The 21,836-nt window shown below is 41.3% G+C and overlaps 1 protein-coding gene across 2 annotated transcripts in view; it reads left to right on the top strand.

The window, feature by feature from the left end:
* The window catches only part of RAD51B (RAD51 paralog B), a 202,461-nt gene that overhangs the window by 99,660 nt on the left and 80,965 nt on the right, over nt 1-21,836 (top strand). For both annotated transcript variants that reach the window (XM_078662007.1, XM_078662006.1), the window contains exon 5: nt 13,756-13,875. In XM_078662007.1, the coding sequence (XP_078518133.1) occupies nt 13,756-13,875 (120 nt within the window). The remainder of the gene's footprint in view (nt 1-13,755; nt 13,876-21,836) is intronic.

The following is a 21,836-nucleotide window of genomic DNA, read 5'->3' as shown; positions in this document are numbered from 1 at the left end:
CAGAGTTTGACTGCTTGATGTTGCAAGCTTGTTTTTTCTTGTATGTAGGAATTTTGAAGCATAGAGCCCTTCTTGAGCGTAGGCTCCTTTTTGTATGCATTTGCTGATTTTCTTCCTGATGAAGAGAGGCCCTTTGCCATCTAATGCTTTTTGTGTGATACAAGGCAGCTTGAAGTTGGATCTTCTGTCAATTGGTAACCAGTGTAGGACCTTCAAGCCAGGGGAGATGTGTGTTTGCAGCCTTGCATGAATAACGAGTATAGTGGCAGCATTCTGAATTCTCTGTAACTTTCTCGAAGTTGAGAAAGGTGAGCCATGATTCTGACCATTAGACTAATCCAGTTTTAATAGAACAAGAGAGATGGTAGCTTGACCCTTGTGAGGAATCCCAAGTGCAGGAAGATGTGTTGCAGTTCAAACGTCTTTATTTCGAAAATTTCTTCATAAAAGACAACAATAAAATATATACAAAGTACCTCATAATATGTGGTAAAAACACAATTCATTCATTACACAATAAAATTACTATTAAATAGTATCGAAAAGACGTTTCATGAATATTAATAACAAAAAGGGGTTCCAAATCGGTCATAAATCATAGTGGTTTATACAAATGGTTCCTACGTTTCTTATTTTACATTTGTCACCAAGTAAGTGTCTGGCTCTGATGATCCAAGCCCATCCAAGAAATTTTGCCATACCTATGGATACCCACTCTGAACTGGCAGATCTTAACACTACCATAGCTTCCTCACACACACGTATGTTAATCCTTCTGCATATGGGTTGGAGCCATTTGCGACGGGGTGCGGTGTACGCTGGGCAAGCAAAGAGCAGGTGGCCAACGGTTTCCTTTAGCTCACTACACCAGGGACAAAACATAGTTGATTGGATACGCCATTTATTTGTAAATACCCTTACTGGTAATGTGCCGACTCGAAACTGATGGTATAGTTTCCTATCTGCACTTATGGTAATATTGTCCCAGTAAGTCTCGGTATAGGGAACCAGTTTGTGGAGCAGAAAAAGACCAGTCAAACTGGATGTCTGTGAAAGCAAAACCAGGTCCTCTGTTACAGTTGTCCAAAAAAGTAGTTTGAATTCTTTTTTCGACGGGAAAACCTGGTTTCCCGGATCTAACCACTGCAAATGAAGACCCATTTTATAAAGTGTGGCCTTCACAGTCTTAAACCAAAGTAGGTTACCTGACTCCATTTTTGATCTTACATCTAGGATCTCATTGGCAAACATGGAGAGTTCTGGTGTAGACCAAATACGTCTCCACTGGGCAACCATCCTGTATCGAGCTTGATTCTTAATCGAATGGCAGCCCATGTCTAGCATAAGGGGAAGTGTTGGTGTTGATTGTGGGAGCCCTACCAGACTACGGAAAAACTTATTTTGGATTTTATCTAAAGGGGTAAGATCTACACCACCCCATAAATCCGAGCCGTAGAGGATGTCTGAGCTAATTTTAGCTTTATAGATTTTAAGTGCTGGCAAAACTCTTTTGGTTAGGGAGCATTTCTGTTCCCTAACTAAGCATCCCGCCAGACGGGCAAATTTTAGACAGAGTGCCTCAATCTGCTCCTTCCAGCGCAGCCTATAGTCTATAACTACCCCTAGGTAAGTCATCACCTCTACTTGCTCCAATAAGGTGCCGTTCATCATAACTTGACCCCTTAGTGGTTTATTTTTAGTCAGGACCATAAATTTGGTTTTCGAGACGTTGATTTCAAGGTCATTTATATTACAAAACTCCACAAATTTATTTATTGCAGCCTGGAGTCCCATCTGTGTTTTTGCCAAAATCAAAGTGTCATCGGCAAAAATTAGGAGGGGAAACTTAGTCCCTCCCAGTGTTGGCGCATCTGTCGGAGTAGCTGCTAAAAACTGCACTACTTGATTTATAAAAAGTAGGAACAAAGTAGGTGCCAAGATACACCCTTGTCTTACACCATGTGATACTGCGAAGGGCTCAGTCACCTGGCCCTGGCTTCCCCATCTAACTCTGGCGAAATTTTGGTCGTGCAGTCTAATAGTTAGTTCGAGGAGTTCAGTTGGCATCCCCATACGCCTTAAGGCCATCCACATCTTCTCTCTTGGGACCAAGTCAAACGCGGATTTGAGGTCCACGAACGCTGCATATATAGTGCCCTCACCTAAATACACTGTCTTCCAGTAAATCAGAGTAAATCTTAGTACTTGGTCGACAGTGCTTGTACATTCCCTGAAGCCTGCTTGCAACGGGGACAGGATGTTTTCATCGTTCATCCAAATCTGGATTCTACCTAACAGCATTCTGGCTATAACTTTCTGCAGGGCGTCTATGAGGCTTATTGGGCGATAGTTCCCAGGAATGGTCTTATCGCCTTTTTTAAATACGAGAAGGATTTCGGCCCCTTTCCAGGAGTCGGGTATCCTAGCACCTCTGGCGATGGCATTAGCCAAGGTAGTAATGTAGGGCACCCAGTTATCCAAATCGTATTTAAAGAGATCCGCTGGGACGCAATCCATGCCTGGTGCCTTGCCAGCTTGGACCAACCTTAGTGCGTTCGCTGCCTCGATTTCATTAAAAACTAGGGGCCCTCTACTTGCTTCCGGACAAAATAACATGTTAAGCGCCCCTGCGTTGTTAGTTCCCAACGCCATGCCGCAGAACTGGGAAGAGAAATACTCAACCCAGTCTTCAGCAGGGACATGGTTTGCTGGGATTTGCGGGTCACTCGACCCACCCCACTTCACTACCTGCCAAAATTTAATCTGGTTTGAGGACACACTGGCCTCATAAAGATCCCGCCAACGTAGATCGTCCCATGAGGACTTTGCACGCTTTAATGCCTTCTTGTAGATCATCCTTTTCTCTTGAATATCCACAGTTACTCTAGATTTAATAGCAGCAATCAAGTCACTGTGGGCTTTACGGCAGGTTTTATCATACCAGTTGGCTCCTAAGGATTTTCCACCTTTTTTCACTACAACACCAGTTTTGGTAAAGAAGGTTTTTAATTTTACAAAAAGGGACTCATGGATTGTGCTAATTTGCTCCAAAGAGCCCAATTCGTCTGAAATTGACCTTATTTTTATAACCGCCTCCGACACCTCATAAGAGATTTTATCAATGGTGGCTGGGGCAACCAGGATCCTACACCAACGAACCCTACGACAGTCGTTAGTAAGGACAGTCTCAGATGTAATACAGTTTGTTGCATTTTTGCTATACAAGACACCATCAATTTTCAAGTTAATAGCCAAGGGGTTATGATCACTTTCTGGTCTCCCAATGATTTCCATATCCCCTAGTAGTGTCCAAAACTCCATTTTAATTAAAAAGTAATCAATCCGACTAGAACTATAACCATTGTCGAAAGTAACATTTCCTACTAAGTCGGATTTTGTCCTTCCATTTGCTGCCCTTAAACCCCACTCTAAACACAATCCGAGCCACTGCAATACGGCCTCTGTAACCTTTTTAACTGGTCGTATGGCCAGGCTAGGGATATTCCATAACTCATCTACCTCCCCATAGCAACCATCATCCAGACAGGGCAGTGGTTCGAACGTACAGTTTAAATCCCCTACCACTGTAACACACTTGTCTCTGCCAATCGTATTCATTAGGATCTCTAGGTTCACTATTATTGTAGGGCTCTTTCCTCCTGGTAGGCCTCTTGAATAGATGTTAATTATATACAGGTCCTCACAATTTGCTCTACTGAGTTTTAGCCCCATGATGTCAGCATTTGGAGTAAATAACATGAGGGGCCTGTAGCAAAGAGATTGTCTAATCCAAACAACTAACCCACCTGACGGACGTCCCTTTGTCCCCTTAACAGCTGGTTTAAAAAAATTCAGATATCCTAAACGAAAGACTGCCTCAGTTGACCAACTTTCTTGAAATATTAGGATATCATATTGCTCTATGAAATCACCCCAATCGGCCCCATCAAGTTTCCCTTTCAACCCCGCAATATTCCAAGAGGCTATCTTAAGAGAGTGTACCTGAGCAGTTAATTCGTTTGTAATAGAGGCAATATGCCCCCTGCTACTCTCTTTTAGTAAGAAGTTATTTTCACAGCCATCTGCCAGATTAATAATACCGGGGGAACCCTCTCCTTCTACTTCCCCTAATGAACCATCTGTGGCAGATGAAATCCCTCCATAAAGACTAGACACCTTACATCCAACCTCAGGAGTCAATGCCTCCTGAACCACAACCTCATCTGTTACCAGACCATCAACCCGGTCCCCGCCAGGAAGAACAGACTTCTCATTCCCACAATGAGTTAATTTTCCGTTCAATACTTCATCATAAACAGGAACTATGACTGGGGTAGCAAAAATACCCGTACAATCTTGATTGACCTCTAGGTCGGGATGCGGTGAAACAAGTCAATCATTAAAATCCAACCCCGAATAAGGTTCATAAAGGTTTTGCAATGGGATGTTCCAATACTCATTGTAGTTTGTGTAATTGGTGTGATTATTCTGTGTGGGGGGGTGGCTAGGAGGCTGATGGCGTAAAGGGAAGGGGAAAGGGATCTTAAAATTATTGGCTTGGTGGGCAAAGTGTGGCGTACAATTGGCCAAATTCAAAGAGTGAGTGTTTCTACTAGATCTGGAATAGGAAGGGGGTCTAAACAAAGCCTCTGGATAAAAGTAACTTAAGTTACGAGTTGAGACACCACCTTCGTTATTTCCAGGGTACCAGTCACTTATATGTGAAACAACTCTGTGGTCCTTAAAATTAACGATCACAATGTCTCCGTCAATGTCTTTTGGGCGAGGACCTACCCAATTACATCTTCTTACCGGTTCTCAGCCAAAAGATGACTTTATTTTTCAGGTTTGCATTGTGTTCGCGATTTCCATTTAAAATCGGGGGAACACCAGTTAAAAGGATTACAAAATTTGCCGACTCTGGTGGTAAGTCCACTGTGGGCCTATGGTTTACTCTTTGGGTTGTGGTATTTATTTTAGATACCCCTGAGAGCGTGGTTGGCTTGGTCGTGGGAGGATGTGGTTTATTCGTAACCGACAGTGTCTTTTCTTTAGCTTGCTTATGTGCTGTCGTCGGCTTAACTGAGGTTGATGGGGCACTTGTGTTATTAGAAGTTGCCTTTTCAGTGGTTTTATGGGGTCTACTGGGGATCAGAGGATTCATGCTAGGCAGGCAGGTCGAACGGGGCTGATCTTTAGATTTCACAGGATCGAAGTTTGTGTTCAAAGCGGCAGCTGCCAAAAGGCAATCCATTTTTTCCCCCAAGATCCTAACTCTCTATACGAGTGGGAGCATATACGATTTTAGGAGCTTGTCAAAGAGTTCAATTGTCTCCTTTTTAGACATAAGTGGTAAATCTTCAGGGAGGGGTAGTAAAGAATGGGTTCCTGGTGAAACCTCATTCGCATGTGGGTCAATTGATTTTGATTTGGGGCTTACTAAAAGGGGTGGGGGGCTCAAAGGATTGTGGTTTTTTCTTTTTACCCCGCCTTTTCTCCTTTTCTTCCTTGGCGGAGAGCGAAATGCCCTTTGCGGATTCATGGGCTTTGTTTTGATCTTACTACAAGTGTGTTTTGGAATTGTCTCTATGGGTACAACTATATCAGTTGGATGGTTAGTCAATGTTGAATTAAGTTGTGGAACTATAGTCGGGGCAACAGGAGTATTATAAATCAATAAGACTAATAGAGACAATGAGAGGACTATTTATATTATCGTCACTATTAATAACAGAGTGGGCGGGAGTTGTGCTATGATCACGAAAAATATTAGGGATGTGGTCGGTACTAAGTAGATCCACATCTAAGTCTGACCTACCAATACTACCAGAGTCTTGAGTAATGATTATATCTTGTTGGGAAGTCATTGGTATCTTTTTAAATTTTTCGATAGAGCGACGACGCTCTGCACGTTTCTCCTCTAATAAAAGTTCTCTATCAATTTCCTTATTTGCCTTCACAAAATATTTGTCAAGAGGCCCAAGGATCGAAACCCCAACACAGGACGGTAAAGAATTAGACATAGCTAAAAAGTGTCCTTATCCTGTACAGCTCCCCGGAGACTAACTAACCTGAGACAACAGAGCATAGGGTATGGGTGATATAGATGTTAGAAAATCAGCCCAGCCCGGCCTCCTTCAGCCCCTGATGGCCACAGAAGGCCCGCCCTTGTCCCGGGACACTCCCGCGCAGTGGTGGTTAAACTGAATTAAGTAGAAAATGGACCTATCGGGGAGGCGGGGCTAGCAGGGAGAGCAGGCCTGGTGTCTTCAATTGGCCGAGCAGGGACTCCTGGGTGATGGAGTCCCTGCGCTGTAGCTCGCAGCCCTGCCTTGCCCGTAAATGCCCCTTCAAAGTCCACAGGATCCACCAGCGTCCTCCAAGGCGAAGCGGGACCCGCGAAGCGGGTACCGCGAGTTGTGGCGGAAAATACAACAGGACACTGGACAGCCCGGTTACACAGTCAGTGGCTCAGCTCTGCACAAAAGATCCCGCCTGATGGAAAGGGAAGATCAGTTTTACTGGTGTCCGGCACTCGGGGAGGCGGGGCTAGCAGGGAGAGCAGGCCAGGTGTCTTCAATTGGCCGAGCAGGGACTCCTGGGTGATGGAGTCCCTGCGCTGTAGCTCGCAGCCCTGCCTTGCCCGTAAATGCCCCTTCAAAGTCCACAGGATCCACCAGCGTCCTCCAAGGCGAAGCGGGACCCGCGAAGCGGGTACGGCGAGTTGTGGCGGAAAATACAAGAGGACACAGGACAGCCCGGTTACACAGTCAGTGGCTCAGCTCTGCACAAAAGATGTGTTGCATTATTTTAATTGCGAGAAAGCTTGATTTGGCTACCTGGGCCACATGGGCATTTATTGATAGCTTGCAAGTTTGCAGGTTTCTTACCTTCTTAGATAACTTTGGTGGTGGTTGGCCTAGATCGTGTGCCAGTTTCTTAGAGGATCACAGGTTTTACATTTACCACAGTTGAATATTTTGGTTTTGGAGGCATTCAATTTGAGGTGTCTTCATCTCATCCATTGGTCAATTACCTGGAGGTTACTGAAGATTTTTGATATTCCGATTTCATTTGGGCTTTCCAATTTCAGAAGTTGTTGTGTCATCTGCATAGTTATGGCAGGTGAAGTCAAAATATGTGATCATATCTGTTAATAATTTCAGATAGATATTGGAAAACATGGGTGAGATGATTGAGTCTCGGGGGGACTCCTGTTTTAATGATGTATGGGTTTAGAAGAAAATGGAGAAGTATGTATAATATTAGTTCTATTCTATTGGGTAGGTATGATGTGATCCAAGTGAGGGCTGTCCCCTCTATTCTGGCTTCTGCAAGGCTTTAGATTAGAGTGGCATGATCCACTGTGTGAACAGCTGTGTAAAGGTCCATGAGAAGGACAGCAATCACATTTTGATCTACTGTCTTTTTAAGGTCATCCCAAGCAGAGATTAGGGCCAAATTAGTGCCTCTTATTGGATCGAATCAAGTTTGTTAGTCAAAAGGTATGGAATTGTCTTCAGTGAAATGTGACACAGGGGTGAAAGCTACTCTTTATATAAGTTTGCACAGGAATGGTTCATTTGCTGTGGGTTGGTAGTTGTCGTGGTCTTGATTCTCCAGATTTTTTTTAAATTAATAACCAGTGTATTAATGACTTTATTAAGCCTTCTGTGAAAACTCCTGTCATTAAAGAGTTGTCATTGAGTGTTCTGACTGCTTTCACCACTGAAATTGATAGTAGATTGTTTTTGAAGAATTGAGGTGGTCAAGGGTCAGTTGGACATCAGGCTGACTTGCACGCTATGACAAGATTCAGATAATTAGTCGGTGATAGTTCTTTAAAGGGACGTGAAGGTTGCTCCTGCCTTTCCCTGGAGGGTGTTTTGGGAAATGGGTTAGGCCTGTTGTTTTTTTGTTGTTTAAATAATGATCCAAAATGTTTGCCTTAGTTATGTAATGATTTGTTAGTTTGTTACTAAATTCCTGAGAAATGGGATAGGTAGCATCTGTGCATTTAGGGTTATGGAATTCTGTGTATATTAAACTCTTTATTAGCACACTTTGCATTTTCAATTCGGCTGAAATAGTATAGTCTGTTTGCTGTTTTGATGTTGACATACATTCTGTTATCTGTGTAGGCATATCTTATCTTGAGAGTTGTTTGTTTTGAGCTAGTTGTGCTGAAGATTACCAATTTGTATTTGATCTTTATTTAATTCTGCATTCATCCAAGGGGATTGTTTTCTTTTATGCTTTTGGTGATATTTTTGAGGAACTTGGAGATCAAAACCTTTCTAGAGCCATCCATAGAATGTTTGTAGATAATTGTGACCAGATCTGTGTTGGAGGTAAGCAGGTTTTCTAGTTCCTCAAAATTCATCTTATTCTATGGTCGATATGTAAGTGAGGGCAAGTAGATGTTAATTGTGGTGAGTTTTGTTGTTCTGTGTTGGAAACGAGGTAGTGGTCTGGCCACATGGTGTAATCCTTTAGAATGTGACTAGATCTGGGTTGGCAAAGAAGATATCTAATGTGTGTCCAGCGATGTATGGGAGATTGGGAAGAAGGTGTTGTAGGTTTTGTGTGCCTAGCCCGGTAAGGATTGTTGTGGGATGTGGCATATTGGGTTTGTCAAGCCATATGGTAAGGTCACCAAAGATTAGAGCATGTTGCAAGAAGGTTAAGGATTAAATCTAGCAATGTGTCTGGGAAGGTTGCGTTGTTAGGTGGTGGTCTACAGCGGAGGAGAAAGTAACATGAAAAGGTTGGGCCAAAGGTGCATATGATAAGGAGGGACTTACAACCTTGTAAATAAATATCCTCCGCTTTGGTGAGATGAATTGTTAATTTAAATATGACTGCTGAGTTGCCTTATTTATTTGCCTATGTGGTTTTGTGCTATGGTTTAATATCCTGGCGGAAACAGCTTCCTAAGATACCGGTGCCATATTTTACCCCAGCCTTGATTCAGTTATAAAGAGTATGTCTGGTTCTTTGTCTGCCAGGTCAAATAAGTGGTATTTGGTTTTAGAAAGGAAATTAACATTTATCAGTAGGCATCCTAAATAACCTTATTTGGATGTGGTGTGAGTTTATGCTGCAGGATGGATCGCATTGTTCTTTAAATTTGTGATAGTGTGCTACAGTTGAGGGTGTTAACTTTTGGAGGCCAGAGAAAACCTTGTATTTCTTTATCCTTATCTTCCCCAGAAGGCTTAGAAGACCTATTTTGTTAACTGGGTAGTGTAGGTGGTGGTGAGTCTGCTTGAAATTGAAGGGTTGGGCTGTGTAGTTGTGTGTGCAAGGTAGGCTTGCTTTGCGATACACCAGAGGTGGCAAGGTTATGAAGTGTTGTGGAGTTTTCTTTTCCATATGTTGAAGATGTATTGGTGCTGGGTGGTGGTAGAGCATGAGGGTCATGTTGTATAGATCAGAATTGAGCAATGGATGATGGACGTATGAGTGAGTATTGTTGTGTGTGTGGATTGAGTGATCGGTGCATTTGTTGCATGGCGAGTGAGAGGTAGAGGTGGGTTTAAATGTGTTATATATACTGATATTCAGAGGAGATGTGCGTGGGTGTATTGTAATGGTGGAGAGTTGATGAACGTGTGAGATTTTGTTCAGATACATTTTGAATGTGTGTTTGGATTTGTTTTGTGCAGGGTAGCATCATTTGGTATTTTGCTAGTGATTTGAGGTGTAGGATTTGAGTGTGAAGGACTGATAACTGCTGTATGTTGAAGTAGAAGGGGTGGGATTCTGTTTGAGAGTAGAGTCTCTGTAGTGTGAGTGGGTAAAGATGTATTATGATAGATGGTTGTAGGTTGTGTAGGGGGGTGATTTTGTCTTCATGGTGAAGAGGGTTGCTGACAGTGTGTTGTCATAGGTTGTGTGTGAAAAGAAGGGTCTGGTTGTGTGGTAATGAGGTATGATGGATGGATGAAGAAAGTGTTCAGAGAGGTGGCAAGGGCAATTATAGAAGAAGACACTGGGCTGTGAAATGGTTATGTTTTGAAAGGTTTGGAGTTTGTGAATTTGCGTGATTTTTGTTTTATTGATATGTAAGCCAAAAGTGTATTTGATTTGGTGGTGGTGTAGTATAGACTTGTGGTGTGTGTGTTGAGGTGCTAGGCTGAGAAGGAGAGTGTTGTACATCTGACTCCTAATTGCCAGATTTACACCACGGAACACATTTATATATGGGACAAAGAAGCTCCTTTGTCGTATATTTTAAATATATATCAAGTTACTGAGGAGTTCTTTGATGTATAGATGAACAATGTGAATACATGAGGTCATGGAACTTCGAGGTGACTTTAAATATACTTTTAATGTATGGTAGGGGTACTTTATTCATTCTGCTAAAAATACTTGATGTTTTGCGACTTAATATGTAGAAAACAGGATGTCTGCAAACCTGAAATATAAAAGCAGAATATTTAGTGCAATTGCAAACGCATCAAAACGCAGTTGTATATTTGTTACAAAAATATATTCAAATCCGTTTTTAAAAAAAGTCAGATAAAAAAAAACACACTGCAGCTAAGAATGTGTGGAAACCTGAAGAGATTCTATCTTCCCTATAATTACCTAAAGCATTTAAAAAATAAACCTGTTGCCACAAATATTTCCCTTTTACTTCTCGCTGTTAATCTAGAAAAACAGAAGAGAATGAAGAGCCAGAAGTGTGACGGCTCTACTGGCATGTAATTACGAAGTGATGTAGCTGTAAGTGGAGACACATGCATGACACTGAGCATCATTAAAGCTGCAGTTGAAAAAACTTTTTAACACGTTTTTAAACTGCAGCTTTAATTATGCTCCGTGGCTTGCCATTTATCACCTCTTACAGCTACATCACTTCGTAATTACACGTCAGTAGGGACGTCACACGTTGCCTTCAACAAGCAAATTAAAGACTGCCTTTTATACACAGATTGCAGTCTCCTATGTATTATGTACAATTTTTTAGAGTTCTAGGCATGATGATAAAATACTCCAGAGCTCTGTGTCTTACAATACCAGGACCAACTCACTGCACTACTCTAAATTATACCAAGACTCATTCAGAGAACTGCTCTTGCATTACACAGACTTAGAGCTCTGATTTTGGAAAACACTCAGTTGGAACCATGCTCATTATGAAGCAGATCTTAATGATTCTACTTCTGATAATGCACCTGGATCCTCAGAGCTCTGCTTATCTAATATCCAGACTTCATCTGAGCTCTGCGCCTGACAGTACCTAGATTCAGTCAAAGCCAGTAGAGGTAACTGAAACTGTATGGCGCTAACTATAAATAGCTGGATACTTAATTAGTAACTTTAACATTAGGGCAGTCGCCAGATCACAAAATATATATTTGCATCACGTTTAACATTTCTCCATTAAGAGGTCCAGGTTTTTTGTGTCCACGTATGTGTGTTTCAGGAAATTTTATTCAAAACTCCACTCTTTATTTCCATGAACCTACACAAGCTTCACTAAAGGACAAATTATAAAATGCTCTTATTTTGCAGATCAGCAAGTGTTACAAGCATTCGCAATGCAATAGGTCTCGCATTACTGTTAGTTTGAGGTGTTGGTGTTGCATATAATGATGCAATACCAGTACTTTATACTTTCAGTAATGCGAGACCTAGTGCATTGCAAATGATTGCATAGTGAGCCAGGAACCAGCATTGTATCTCTCAGTGCAGTACCACAAGCTGCTCCTAAGGCTCCCTAGTGAGCAAGGCACCAGCACTGCATGTCTTGGTTCAGCACCGCAAGCTATTCCTAGAGGTCCCTAGTGAGCATCATAAACTTTGAAGATATGGTAAATCCACCCTATCCATGATGCATTGCATGCAAGACAGTACAACGAGTACATTCAAATAGCAATGTCCATATATACAATTAATAGCTTTGAAATGTGACAAAACTAGTATTTTATTAATTCCGGAGTAGGTTGTACTCTATGTGGAGCAGATGAAGGGAAATTTATAGAATGTCTAATATAAATGTGAGATGTGTAGGTGCAGTGCTGTAAGCTGCGCCTAGATGTCCCTAGTGAGCATCATAAACTTTGAAGATATAGTAAATCCACCCTACCCATAATGCATTTCATGGAAGACACTACCACAGTACATCAATATATACAATTAGTAGCTTTGAAATATGACAAAATAATTAGTATATTAATTCCGGATTAGGTTGTGCTCTATGTGGAGCTGATAAAGGAAACTTTATAAAAGGTCTAATGTAGATGTGCTAGTAAGTAAAGTAATCACTGCTAACCTTGTTTAGGACTAAGTGATTGTCCTGTCTGAAGGCCTTTAAGAAAATAGTGCCTTGAGGTTGCAATTAAAACCTATGGCGTAACAACACATGTAATAGGGATGTCCGCATGGGAGAAACCTATGGCGTAACAACACATGTAATAGGGGTGTCCTCATGGGAGGTAACAAAAAGAGACAGGAGTTACCAAGGAGGGACTACCAAGCCTAATATTCAATGAAAAGCCACCAATTAGAAAGGACAGGAACAGGAGTCAATTAAAAAGATGGGCGGAAGTAGACTGAGCTTTATTCACATATCCTGAATACAGCATGTCTCAAAGAAACAGCGCAAGCGCTGTCTAGGCGAGACTTGAAAATATATCTGGGTGAAATAAATATAAGCAGCGGGTTGCCAGGCCTTATTCTGCCTTTGCTTACCTAGAATAAACCTGTGACCGTCTTTTCAAAGCACAGCTAATATGTTATGAAACACGTCTTTCAAAAAAAACCTTTATTGTTAAATGTTATCTTTTTTTTGTTGTTTTTTTTATTCGGATTTTATAGACTGTATACAGTCATAAGCATTTCTTCTTACAGGCAGCCCTAGAATGTTCTCTTGATCGTTATTACAATGCACTGGTTGTGCTTACCCTTTGGTAGTGTGGTTAGAGCCTAGAAAGAGGCGACAGGGAGGAAGGACAGTAGAGTAGGAAGGAAGAGAGGAGAAGGACAGAATAGCCTTATCTTCAGATTATGTGAAGGTGCTGCTGCCTCCAGCTCCTATCGCGCCCCTAGTTCCAGCGCTACACGAGCTCGTCAATTCTTAAGCTCCATGAATTGTCTGGACTCGAAGTACACTCAGCAGGGATTCATTTACCAATAATGCTAAATGTCCACACGATGTCGCTGTTGTCATATGAATACACACTCTTCCGGTGCAAACAGACTAGTACTTTAAATGTATGACCTTAACATTACTAGAGACATTATTATGCTAAAATCCGAAAACTAGCAGTTTCAAAGTTTTAAAGCTGCACGCATGCCTGGAACTCCTCCAAGTAAACAATGTGAAACAAAACGTACATCATACAGAATGTTTATGAGGTTTATGCTTAGAGCTTTGGGTGTGTAATCCATAGATAGGAGTGGGGGCATGGTGAGGAGGCGGGGGTAAACAGGAGTGAAGTCATTTACATTAATTAGACTACAAGGTTCCATAGTCTTGACGTATTCATGATCATGCGTCGGTTTCAAGAGTGCAGGGTTAATGCAAATAAAAAATACCAGCATTTTATTGGCTCCTTGTTAACTTGCACAAATAATCTCTGCTCAAATCGATTCACTATAGCGTTTTTTGAACTAAATATTCTAAAGCGTGTCCTGGTTTCGAACTATTCTTACAGAATTTCTTTTTTTCTGGAAAATAAAACATTTGTTGCATGCAAGTCAGATTACCCAGCTGGTGAACTCAATTTGTTTTATTTTTAGATTGGTTGAAATGGCAGGAAATCGTTTCCCTGAACTATATGATACTGAAGAAAAATTGTTTTCGCTGTCTAGAAGAATCCATCTTTATCGTGAGCTGACCTGTGAAGACATGCTGAGGAGGTAAATTCTTATAACAATTATGATAAGAAAACATATTTTATCAAGAGTCTTAGTCCTGTCAAAGCCAGGGGCAGTACATATATTTGACGGTCTCTGGACCCTGTTTACTTTCCTAAACAGTGCTTTTCCTGCTGCATACACAGGTGATGTTAGACATGATGCAATGATTTTTTATAACAATTACTTAAATCAGTATAACATATAGGATACATAAATCTTACTGCTACTAAATAATAAATCAAAAGTGCTATCAAAACTGTCATGGTATGAGAACAAAAACAAGTATGGCCAAACCCAATAGCTCTGGAATATTTGAATTGTATCCGTTCTTAGTTGTATTTTGTTGCAATAGGTGAATTTTCTATGAGGGATATTGTTACATTGTACACTTTATTTATTATGGTATTACGATTTACATTGGTATATTTCTGTTCCTACACCTCCCCTCCATTCTTTGTCTGTTGGTATCTCCCTCCTGTCTTAGGGAGGCTTTCTTAAGAATGTTGACTATAAGGCAGTTGCTGTATTCGCGGTGGAGAGAGGAGACCGGTAATAGAGTTCTAACTTACCTTGCTTAAAGATTCATCTTTTCATCAGATATGTTTGCAGAATATTCAACATATATACAGGCACCCCCTATGCAGACAATATACACGTCGGTACATAGGCACACAAAGACAACAATCACATATGCAGTCAGACAGATGGTCACAAGGAGACGGATGGATGAATTGGAGGATTGATGTCTAGCCAGTGCATTCGTGGATTGTGATAAATTGGAGTGTTAAGCTTGAACCACAAAAGTCACCAAATTAACCCTTGCTTAACCATCTGGTAGCTTGGAGCAAAAGCAGTCAGGCTTAACTTTGAGGCAATGTGTAAAGTATTTATGCAGCACACAAATGGCAATAAAGTGAAAATACAACGCAATAAAAATCCCACACCAATTTTGAAAAATAGAGTACATTTTAATAAATTATTTGACTTCAAAATGACAATGGAGTTCTCAATTTTAAAATTTTAAGGTAAAGAAAATAGTGTGTAAGAGAGCAAAGCACCAATCGTATCCATCAGTAATGAAACTGGTGCTCATGTAAAGCGCTCTGATACCTGATGTCTCTGGTCTAGTAAGCGCTATATAAAACTCTAAAAAAAAAAAAAAAAAAAAAAAAAAAAAAAAAAAATTACGTTGTGCCAGACCTCTTCAAAGTCGAAAAATATGACTCCCTGCGATGGAGCGAGAGTTCGATACAAGAAGTGGATTGCGCCCGGTCGTCACTTACCTTCAGACTTAGAAGAAATGTTAAAGAAAATGTTCAAAAAAGTTAAAGTTCAGCGGGGCATGGCTGCAGGCTAGTGCCCAAGGAAGAAGCGTCGTCATCTGAGAGCTGCTGGACAAAGTTGTGGTGAAGATTTTTACTTTTGGACTTAGTCTCTTCTTTGGAGGTCAAACATCTCCAGCGGGATGCAGCAGGAGGCTGTAGCCAACAAGAGTTTCAGGATGCTGGATACCCCTTTGCAGAAGGACCGCCGAACAGGATTTGCTGTTGCAGAGACAAATGTAGCAGGAGTTGCTGCAAAGTCAGGCGGGAAGGCAATGCACCTTGGGTGGCTAGATGAACAGGTTGTCCCTAGTCTTGTCTCTGAATTCTTTTGGCTAACTACTCTGTGAACTAAGTCCCAAGTTTTGGGTTTTGGCTTTTGGCTATCTGGGCACCTTTATCACTACAACCAAGGGTCCGGGATGGGAGGAGAACCACTTGGGAGGTTTAAGACTCAGTAAAGCTGGATCCAGGTGTGGGTTCAAGATGGTTGGAGCCTGTTCTGTCTCTGAGACTCTGATCAGGAGGCCAGCCAACTAGTCATTGGAGTCAATTTGGTAGTCCTAGGTTCACATGAGTGCAAGCAGTAGGACAGACGTCTGAGGGTTCAAGCAGTCTCCAGGCAGGAACGAAGTCCTTATAGGTGAAGTAAAGCAATCTTATGGAGTACACAGCAGGCCACAGCAGCAGACAGTCCTCCGAGTGTCCTTTCGCAGGTCCAGGAAGTGAACTTGTTTGTTGTTTTTGCATTTGTCACTCCGGAAGTTAACTAAACAGTAGGTCTGAGGATTCCCTTTTGGGGTTTTGCCTGCACTTGTGAAATCTTATGTATTTAATATAAATTTTAAAAAGAGCTTACACTCTGCCCTTACTTTTCATTTGTTTGTGTGCTCGCCACGTAATTTTCGTCCGTTTATATTGGTTGTAGTATACTATTTCCTCTTGTTCTTTGTGTGTTTTTCTGATCAATAGCCAATGGCCCAAATACTCGTTTTCATCCACTTTTGTTGAACTTCTATTTTAGGTGTGCTGTGCTTATTTTGTAGGTCAGAGAATGCCTATTCAGTTGCAAGCTGGGCTTTGCCCAGCTCCGCACCCCCATTCTGCAAGGTGATGGCCCATCCTGGCACACCTAATCCTTCTATTGTGTGGCTATCTGGGAGGAATAAATTAAGTTCAACTGACCAAGTATAGGCTGCAGGCACTAAATAGTGTAGGGCAGGAAAATGTCAACTTTCTAAAAGTTGAAATCACAAAAAGGTGTCAAGGGAGGTTTTTTCTAATATTCGTGATAAACCTTAGAACACTAATTCTGAAAGAAACAGACAAAAGCGCTGTCGAAGAAATTCACAGCAAAGCGTCCGGATGCACTGACAGCACTTCACGAGTTTCAAGATTTTGGACCGCTTTTTAAAAACTTCTGAGCGCTTCCACAAGTCCAAACAATTTAAGCCTCGATCAGTATTAAGAACTGAAGCACAGATATTGGACATCGGTCTGCAGTACAATTAAGAGCCAAAAAACCAAGTCCTGAAGAGAATCCCGGAATTGTTGGGGATTCAAAAAGCGTTGGCTTCTGAGTAAGGGGGACTGTAGATAGGGTGTGCAACGAGGGAATTGAATATAATTATTTCCCGTTTTACAACGTTGCCAACACCCAGTAGTAGGATATGTATCCCCATCCACTCACAGGCAGGACAGTAGACATGTGTCTTTGAATGAGTAATTGTCCGCCTAGTGTTTTCATTGTAAACACAGGACTGGTTTCATTTCAGGCTGGCACACACAAGTTATATATGTTTGTCTTGTGACCATTGGTTTGTTGTATATCTATTTTCTACAAAAAAACGTATCGTATTATGTATGTGTTGTTTATATATTTTTTCACAAAGAAATGGTTCTAAATCAAACATATAAATGTGTAGCAATTGTGTGATTTACTAATGTGGTGTTTCTTTTAGAAGACATGTCCAATTGATTTAAGAATGTCTTTTTAAAATATCAAAACTAAGCCGAATAAAGCTTAAAAAAACCTCAGAATTAGTGGTCCAACGTTTATCACGAATATTAGAAAAAACCTCCCTCGACACCTTTTTGTGATTTCAATATTTGGGTGGTCCAGTCTGGGGAGTTAAGGACACAAGCCGTGCTTGTTCACACTAACTTTCTAAAAATGCCATTTTTAAAATTGTGACTTAAAATCTAACTTAACCATTAAAGATGATTTTTAATTACAATTTCTCAGACATCAAACATGAAATACTTATCTGTTACCAATCAAAATCAATCAAAAGTTGACACTTTTTAAATGTAATAAGGCATCGCAATGGCATCCTATGGGAGAGGTAGGTCTCACAGCAGTGAGAAAGGAGTTTTTCATTACCAGGATATTTAAAACGAAAAAGTAAATCTCCAACCAATGAATTACAACGCGCACTGCCCTATGGGCTACCCAATCCTACTTAGAGGTAACATGTGCAATTAAAGGGGAGTTTAAGGATTGGCAAGGGTGATACATTTCCAAGTCGAATTTAGGCTGCAATAGCAGGCCTGGTGCATGTTTTAAGGGGCTACTTACGTGGGTAGCACAATGGGTGCTGCAGGACCACTAGTAGTATTTACTTTACAGGGTATATGGTATACCACCCTGCAATGATTTATAAGTAAATTAAACATGCCTAACCGATATAAGCCAATTTTACCATGTTTAATTAAGAGAGCACACCATCACATTAGCACTGGTTACTAGTGGTGAAGTGCACAGAGTCTTAAGGCCAACAAAAACTAATTCAGCAAAAATGAGAGGGGTGAAGGCAAAATGTTTGTGGTAAGACCACCCTAAGGCTGGCAGGTCTAACATGGATGAGCAGGTGATTGGATGGTGATCATCGAGACACGCAGAAGCGATGATGGTTTCATAGATAAATGAATGTGGTGGCACAGCTGGATGTATGATTGTTTGGGAGTCGTTGGATGAATAAATGTGTGAGGGGATGAGATGAATGAACATTCAAACAAGATTTGATTATGTAAGTGTTTGATATAGGTATTGATAAAATAGCTCTCTGCCACCCACACACCTTTTTAAGCTGGCCAATTAAGCGGTCATTTGCTCTGTACTACCACAGCAGATTTTTCTTTTTAATCAATGCACTATTGTCTAAATTCTGTAAGTGTTAGCCCATATAATGTCATCACAGGAGAGAGGAGTAAACCTGACATTGCAAGGTACAATGCAATAGGTGAATGCCACCAGAATGTAGGTGTATCACCCACAAACAAATAACTACAAGAAATGGCAATGTGTCTTTAAACTGATCCAAGAAATATTTTAACACGTACAAGGGAATTACCATGGCACACTCCTTCATATTTGCCCCATGTGCGACTTGCAGTTGCTTCAAAAGCAGCTTAACACTTTTAAAGTGTTACCTGCACAGCGCTTGTGCTGTGCTTGTGTAATCTTTTGTATTTAATATATCCTAAAAGGGGGCTCTTATCCGATCCCATGCTGAATTATTGTGTTCATTCACTTTTGTGTGGAACTTTTTTTCTTGTTAACTTCCCCTGGCTGCACGCTTTTACAATACTTCTATTAAAGCTGTTTAATCTGTTTAAGCCCCATTCACTGTCAAGAGAAGATCTCTTCCCATGGATAAGGCATACAGCATCTAACAGTATGCTGGAATGCTTGTTTTTTATTACTTAGTTGTGCAAAGCAGATGCTTTAGCCTTAGAATGTTTGTGGCATTTCCTCTTCATTCCTCAGTACCTTTCCTTGCACTTTGTAGGCATTATCGTGTTGATTTTTTCAACTTAATCTATTTGGACATTTTGATCAAATTCTAAAGGTTGTGATAAACATTGCACGTTACAAATAAAGTTAATATACAAGAGCTATGCTATATTTTACTACTAAACAGGCAGCCACAAGTGCAGTTACCTTGTGGACAACAGGGTCATGATTTGAATGGTGCAGCAGGTGCAGTTGCACCATGGCAAAAAGCTCTAGGAACCCCACTGAAACCAGATTATTGCTAAAATTTAAATCTAAACAGACAGTCACAAGTGCAGTTACCTTGCAGGCAACAGGGTCATAATTTGAATGGTGCAGCAGGTACAGTGGCACTGGGCCCAAAAGTTGTCATTACTCCTCTAAACACTTAATATTGCTATATTTTACTACTATACAGGCAGTCGCAATTGCAGTTACCTTGCAGTTAACCCCGGGTGTGCTTCGGACTGCCCCTGGCCATCCGATGTCACGGTGGGCGAGGGCGGAGGACAGTCGGGGCCATCCGAACCCCACCCACTCAATAATTCGCCCGCACAGTGTGGAGAATTTACGCAGCATGCAAGGAGTTAAAAGGAGCTTGATTTGAATGGTGCATCAGGGGCAGTGACACTGGGGCCAAAAGTTGTTATAACTCTAATATACACCAAATATTGCTATAGTTTATAACCAAACAGGCAATCAAAAGTGCAGGTATCTTGCAGGCAACAGGGTCATTATTTGAATGGTGCAGCAGATGCAGTGGCACCGGGCCCAAAAGTTATTAGAACTCCTCTAAACACCTAATATTGCTATATTTTACAACTTAAAAGGCAATCACAAACGTAGTTGTCTAGCAAGCGCTAGGGTCATGATCTCAATAGTACAGCAGGGGCAGTGGCACCCAGACCAAAAGCTCCAGGCACCCCACGAAACACCGATAATTGCTATATTTTACAAATAGAGGCAGCCACAAGTGCAGTTATCTTTAAAGCACTTGGGTCATGATTTGAATGATGCAGCAAGTGCAGTGGCACCGTGTCAGAAAGTTGTCAGAACTCATCTAATATTGCTATATTTTACTACTAAACAGATAGTCACATTTGCAGTTAACTTGCAGTTGAAAGGGGCTTGATTTAAATGGTGCAGCAGGTACAGTGGCACTGGGGCCAAAAGATGTCATGACTCCACTAAACACCAAATATTGCTATATTTAACTACTAAATAAGCAGTCACAAGTGCAGTTACCTTGCAGGCACTAGGGTCGTGATTTTAATGGTGCAGCAGTTGCAGTGCCACAGGGGCCCAAAGCTGTAGGACCTCCTCTAAACACCAAATATTGCAATACTTTACTACTAAACTGGCAGTCACAAATGCAGGTATCTTGCAGGCACTAGGGAGTTTGATTTGAATGGTGCAGTGGCACCGGGCCCAAAGGTTGTCAGGACTCCTCTAAACACATAATATTGCTATTACATCAATTAATTCTATTATTCCTCTCTTTCATTTTTCAAAATGTTTCTGGTACTTGCCTCCATTATTCCACTAGTACCAGCTCAATATATTGCCATTTTGTACATAAACAAGTCATAACACTTTATAAGACTTTCTGTGACTTATATTGTATAACTCCTCAGAAAACTGCAGCTTTCAACAAAAACAGCTTATTAGTCACAAAGGTGAATCCTAATGCATCGACGCACACAAAAATCGTTGCATACAATGGTCAGAGAGGAAATGTTAAATCTGGTTTAAAAAATCTCTTTTTAAAACAATCCGACCAGCTTGCAGAGCCAGGCAAAGTCACGTGCTTTAGCAGTTCTTCACTTCCGAGACATTCAAGCCCAGGGCACATGCCTCCTTTCTCCATTGAACCCTATCAAGCTCTTTGAAACATGACAATGCTGTACCACATACCACTTTTAGTTAAAGTTCTCCGATGAAACCAAGAGCCTAGCTCCCAGCCCTGAAGACATGATGGGAACAAAGAAAAAAGGCATTACAAGAACGCTGCAGGAGCACTTAGAAGAAATAAAGTATTTGTAGCATCATTATCAATTTGGTCCTGGACAGCCAGGGATGCTGGTGCTGCCCTTGTCAGCTGGGCACACTGGCGTTGTTGCCAGCCTTTTTCATTTAACAAGGCGTTGGCTGAATTTACTCATATCAGTGGAGTAGGAAGGGTGGTGTGCTGGGTGTGGGCCGCCCCGGATGTCATCCCTGAGGGGGGGTGACAAAATGTCACTGAGGGGGGGTGAAAAAATGGCAACATTCAGTTCCCCCCAGCTCTCAACGGCCAACTTCACTTTGGAACTATCCTGGTGTGGCAATCCGTGGATTCACCAGTTTCCCCCCCTCCTCAAAGAGTCCCGCCGCGGGGCGGCAAACGCATGTACTGCCCCGGGCTGTCTCAGGTCTAGGTAAGTCACTGACTCATACGAGGGGTTATACAGGTTATAATCCTGTATTTTATGGCAGGACCAGAGGCTAAAATTATGCAATCCTCTTTTATTGTGCCACCCACAGCAGCACCTTTAAAGAATATAGAACACAACAAAGTTCTTAGATGATTAACATTGAGCCAGAACATCCATGACTCTTCCTTCTTTTTTTGCTGCAGCCCATGAAATAAGTCTGGCATCCGTTTCCTCTCATTCAGATTTATAGGAAGTTGTTATGTATGTCTGATATTAATGAGTTGTATACCTGTTACTTATTTCACGTATGACTGATGCCTAAATATGATCTGGTATCTAATTGATAGATTCTAATAACCCACAATTTAAGTGTATTAGGCTCAAATGGTTAAGAAATTGAGGTATTTGAATTGTTTAGTATGATTTCGAGTATGATAGCATATGTCTGCG

The sequence above is a fragment of the Lissotriton helveticus genome, chromosome 9 (assembly GCF_964261635.1).
Source record: "Lissotriton helveticus chromosome 9, aLisHel1.1, whole genome shotgun sequence".
NCBI lineage: Eukaryota > Metazoa > Chordata > Amphibia > Caudata > Salamandridae > Lissotriton > Lissotriton helveticus.
The sequence above is the reverse complement of the archived record's forward strand: the minus strand, read 5'-3'. Positions and strand labels throughout refer to the sequence as shown.